The sequence below is a fragment of the Emydura macquarii genome, unplaced genomic scaffold, assembly GCF_026122565.2.
Source record: "Emydura macquarii macquarii isolate MOO-44397 ecotype Brisbane River unplaced genomic scaffold, CSIRO-AGI_Emac_v2 contig_573, whole genome shotgun sequence".
NCBI classification, from domain to species: Eukaryota; Metazoa; Chordata; order Testudines; family Chelidae; genus Emydura; species Emydura macquarii.
The window spans coordinates 203,775-208,493 of record NW_027130710.1 but is presented as its reverse complement, the minus strand read 5'-3'; the positions used below and the strand labels follow the sequence as shown (position 1 = coordinate 208,493).

General features: G+C 57.8%; 1 protein-coding gene across 1 annotated transcript; it reads left to right on the top strand.

Annotated features, from left to right (window-relative positions):
- The first annotated feature begins 228 nt into the window (after window positions 1–228).
- Window positions 229–3,392, top strand: DUSP2 (dual specificity phosphatase 2). The gene is made up of 4 exons (XM_067540249.1): window positions 229–616; window positions 1,274–1,407; window positions 2,218–2,437; window positions 3,178–3,392. Exons 1-4 carry the CDS (start codon window positions 229–231, stop codon window positions 3,390–3,392), a joined length of 957 nt encoding a protein of 318 aa, XP_067396350.1.
- Window positions 3,393–4,719: the final 1,327 nt, after the last annotated feature.

Genomic DNA, 4,719 nt, shown 5'->3' with positions numbered 1-4,719 from the left:
GTGCGCCCTGCCGGACCCTCGCTGCGCGCCCTGCCCCGTGCGCCCTGCCCCGTGCGCCCTGCCGGACCCTCGCTGCGCGCCCTGCCCCGTGCGCCCTGCCGGACCCTCGCTGCGCGCCCCGCCCCGTGCGCTGCGTGCGCCCTGCCCCGCTGCGCCCTGCCCCGTGCGCTCTGCCGGACCCTCGCTGCGCGCCCCGCTCCGCCCCGCTCCGCCGCCCCAGCCCCAGCCATGGTGACCGAGGAGGTGCTGCCGCTGGAGAGCGCCGAGCTCGCCCGGCTGCTCCGGGACCCGGCGCAGGCCGGGCGCACGCTGGTGCTGGACTGCCGCCCCTTCCTCGCCTTCTGCCGGGCGCACCTGCGCGACGCGCGGCCGGTGCACTGGAACGGGCTGCTGCGCCGCCGGTCCCGCGGCAGGGCCGGCGTCAGCCTGGACTGGCTGGTCCCGGACCGGGCGCTGCTGGGGCGGCTCCGCCGGGGGGAGCTGGCCCGCCTGGTGGTGCTGGACGAGGCCAGCGGCTCGGTGCCGGCGCTGCGGGACGACAGCCTGGCCAGGCTCCTGCTCAACTCCCTGCTGCTGGAGGCCAGGGCCAGGACCACAGGCATCTACCTGCTCCAAGGTAAAGGGCGCGCTTGGCACCGGCACAGAGCTACCGACCCCAGGCAGGAGAACACCCCCGGCCGGGAGAGCACCCCCCCACACACACACACCCGGAGAGCACCCCCTGACACCCGGAGCGCACCCCTGCACACCCCCTCACATGCACACACACACACACACTCACTCCTACATAGTATCAGGCCCACAACTTCTCACATACACAACAGCACACACTTCCACAGCATCACACACTTCCACAGCATCACACACTCTAACTAGGCCCCCCCCCCAAACTTACAGGCGCTCACAAACTCTCTCACACACAACACAAACACACACCCTGCAAACAGAAATCTCTCTCTGTCACACGCACACAATGGCCAGCTCAGTCTGGCAGCTCTCTCTCTCACACACACACACACTTTCAAATACACACATTCAGAAACAGCCACCTACCGCCTGACACACACTCACTGGGCAGCTCACACTACGCCTTAGTGATCTAAAAATACACGTGGAAGGACGGAAGGAGACAGAATACATAGCTCCTGCCCCAGCCTGGGAGGCCTTTCCTGGGAGATTGAGATTATAAACTGCAGTAGCAAACCCTGGTCTGTGACGCGCTGCCTGCTGCTGACGTTAATGTGGTGTTTTTGTCGGGGTGTGTTTTTTGCAGGGGGTTTTAATGGTTTCCAAGCCTGCTTTCCGGAACTGTGTTCTGAGCCGCCGACGCCTCCTGCCCCCTTGCCAGCCGTGAGAGACTCCAAAGATGACAGGAACACGGGTGCCATCACCCCTTTGTACGACCAGGTAAATTTTCCTGTCTTCAGCAGCAATACAACAAACTTGGGCTTGGAGGCTGACCAACAATCACAGCCCCCATCCCCCAGTGTAGACACCGAAGAGACCCCAGACCAGATGCTGATAGTCTTACTCATACTGAGTGGTCCCTTGAACTCTGAGGGGCCCGCTGAAGGGAATATTCATGGGCCACGGTGTTACTCGGTTGGAATAAGGGCATCGGAATCAGGTGCCGTGATGATCAGTCCTTCGTTTGGTGTTAGGGCCAGTCCTTGATCCCATTTCAGAAAATGGGAGTTTTGCCAAAGCCTCCAACAGCTTCAGGATCTGCCCTGGAGCGTGGATCTGCCCAAACATCTGTCAGCAGGATTTGTGGGGCTGGCAGATTAAATTAATCATTAACTGAGCTGGCTTTTCGGCCAAGGTCGAGTGCGGGCTCCGTTGTCAGTTCACGCCCCAAAAAGTCATCCATCCCGGCACAGGTCTAATCTGTCCATCTGGCTAATCCCTCTCTGCAGTGTCTACTGATCTCATTGCTGGGGTAGTTCTCAGATTCAGCATGGATGAGGGGCCCAGATAGACAGACAGCTAGACAGACCTGGGCATCAGACCTACGTCCTTCCCTTTCCTGACTGGGCAGGGCAGATGGTCCATCACTAGCCTCTGTGGTTTGCAGACTCTGGACTGACTCTTTGGTGCATATGCACCTCCCGGTGATCTCAGGGGGAGCTGGGTGCACGTCTCCAAGAGGAGTGAAAAGCCATGAAATCCGTCTAGAGGAGGAAGGTCTCACATCGTCTTTATTCTTCTTGTTCCCAGGGCGGCCCTGTGGAGATCTTGCCGTTCCTCTACTTGGGCAGCTGCTACCACTCCTCCAACAAGCAGGTGCTGGAGTCCCTGGGCATCACAGCCGTGCTCAACGTCTCCGCTAGCTGCCCCAACCATTTTGAAGGGCAGTTTCGTTACAAGAGCATCCCCGTGGAGGACAACCACATGGCCGAGATCAGCGTCTGGTTCCAGGAGGCCATTGGCTTTATTGGTAAGAGCAAGATTCGTTAGGGATGAAATGTACAGGCTTATCTGAGGCAGGAGCCTTTCCCTTGGCTGGAGTCGGCCCAGAGACCGAGCAGTGGGCAATATTAAAACCCTGCAGCCCTTGCTCCAGCAGGAGAACTTGCATATGCCAGGACCAGGTCCAGCCATGTGGCTCAGTTCCACCACTGGCAGAGTCTCACCCCTAATTATTTCCTGCGCCGCCTGGCCCTCTTTCATCCCCCGTGGGCAACGTCCCAAGAACTCTTACACGATGCCTGAAAACCAAGCCGGCCAGCAGCCTGGTTCCCCTCTCGCAGACACTGGTGCGAACCAGGAGTAGGTTGAGTGGCATCAGGGGGGTTTACACGGGTGTAAGTGAGAGCAGAATCACGCCCACGTGCTCTGCCGGATCAGAGCGCTGCGAGGAGGGGGGTGAGTTTCAGGGCCGAGAGCATGTCCTGTCCTGGGCTTCAGACACTTATATCTAGGGATTCTTGGCCCAAGCGCCTCCAGTCACCACACCCTGTGGGGCCACCTCCGTGAAGGGGACAAAGGGGCAGTGAATCTTCCCCTTGCTGTGAGGAGGGGGGATCTCCAGGGGAGGCTGGGTTTAAAGGGCAAGGCACAGGGGATTTACTGGTGCAGTGGCCTCAGGAAGGTGCGTCTAGTTCCGATGTTCTTAGCCCAGGGGGAGAGGCTGGCTCCCGTGGACTCCGACTGACCCCTCTCTGCTTGCTCCCGTAGATTCGGTGAAGAGCAGCGGCGGGCGAGTGCTGGTGCACTGCCAGGCGGGCATCTCCCGCTCAGCCACCATCTGCCTCGCCTACCTGATCCAGACCCAGCGGGTGCGCCTGGAGGAAGCCTTCGACTTTGTCAAGCAGCGCCGCGGGGTCATCTCCCCCAACTTTGCCTTCATGGGACAGCTGCTGCAGTTCGAGACGGAGGTGCTGTGCCATTAGCGGCCGCCCGCCGGAGCGGAGCCGGCACTGCTTTTAGAGACATGGACTCGCCGGGGGGTTCCGTTTCTGGCCCCAAAGGGGGGCTCTGCCCAGACAGTATCACTCATGTATATTGCACTAAGATATCAGAGGACACCCCTCTGCACCCTATCCAGACACCTCAACTGCCCTGTGTTAAAAGCCCCATCCCTCTCTGAATGCGCTGGACCTTGGATGCAAAGAAAAGAGGCGAAGATGGACAAGATGCCAAAAAGGAATGAGACTCCACTTCTCCAGGAGCACGGGGAGCAATCGGGTGGCCCTGTTCCTCACACTGGGATGGGTCCCTTGCAGGTTATTCCCACGTTGCTCATCCCTCATCCTCTCCCCAGTCTTAGGACAGGGTTGATTTGCCCCGATTATTTTACTGGGTGAAATCGTGGCAGGTAGTGTCAGAATGACGCCACCTGCTGTACACTGTGAATTAGGGCAAAGTGAGTCATTGTATTTGAATGGGGCCTGAACCTATGGCCACTGAGCAGCGCCAGGTCTCATGTCAAGGAATTCAGCTCATTCAGTACAATCCAGAAATGTGCCCCTTTTCCACACCAGGGGACAGAAGGAAAGACTCTAGTCCAAATTTTCTGCGGGGATAATTCCACTGCAGAGAATTTGGTTCCATTCCCACCATCCCAGCAGGCAGTAATTCCACGGTTTCCCCTTCGAGTGCTCTGTCTCTCAAACTTCCATCCAGCGCCCTGCCTGACCCAGGCCGCAGAGTTTAAAGTGAAGTCAGAGGGACTGGACTGATGTAAGAGAGCAGGGTTTGGGCTGTAGTGATTGAAAAAAAGAGTGTAAAAGTTTTCCTGGCCAAAGATCTTGCCTTTATCTGGTCAGCCTCATTGACGTGAAAAATCTGCTCTGGCCCAGAGTGACAAATATACTGGAGCGTTAGCACCAGATTATATGATTGTGATTGGCCACCATGTGCCAGTCTCACTTCTGACAGCCAATAGCCATTCTTCTTTGCATCTGAGCCCCCCCCCCCTCTGTGATTCACCCCCCGCTCATTTTTAAAATATGCTGTGAAAATGGGGGGTGGAAGTGGGTTGAGATCCTGTCGGGAGAATTGATTGCAAATGATTCAATCCTTCCTCTTGGATAAAGTGAGCCTTGCACAACACGCTCGGGGAGAAGGTGGGTGCCCATCTCCCAGCAAAGGTCTCCTCTTTTGAATGCACCGGGGGACTGGACAAAATTTGCCAAGCCAAAGAACTCTCGAGGGGATGGGGGGGCTGACTTCCTTAACGGAGCTGTCTATGACAACACAAAGCAATACAGTTTTGTG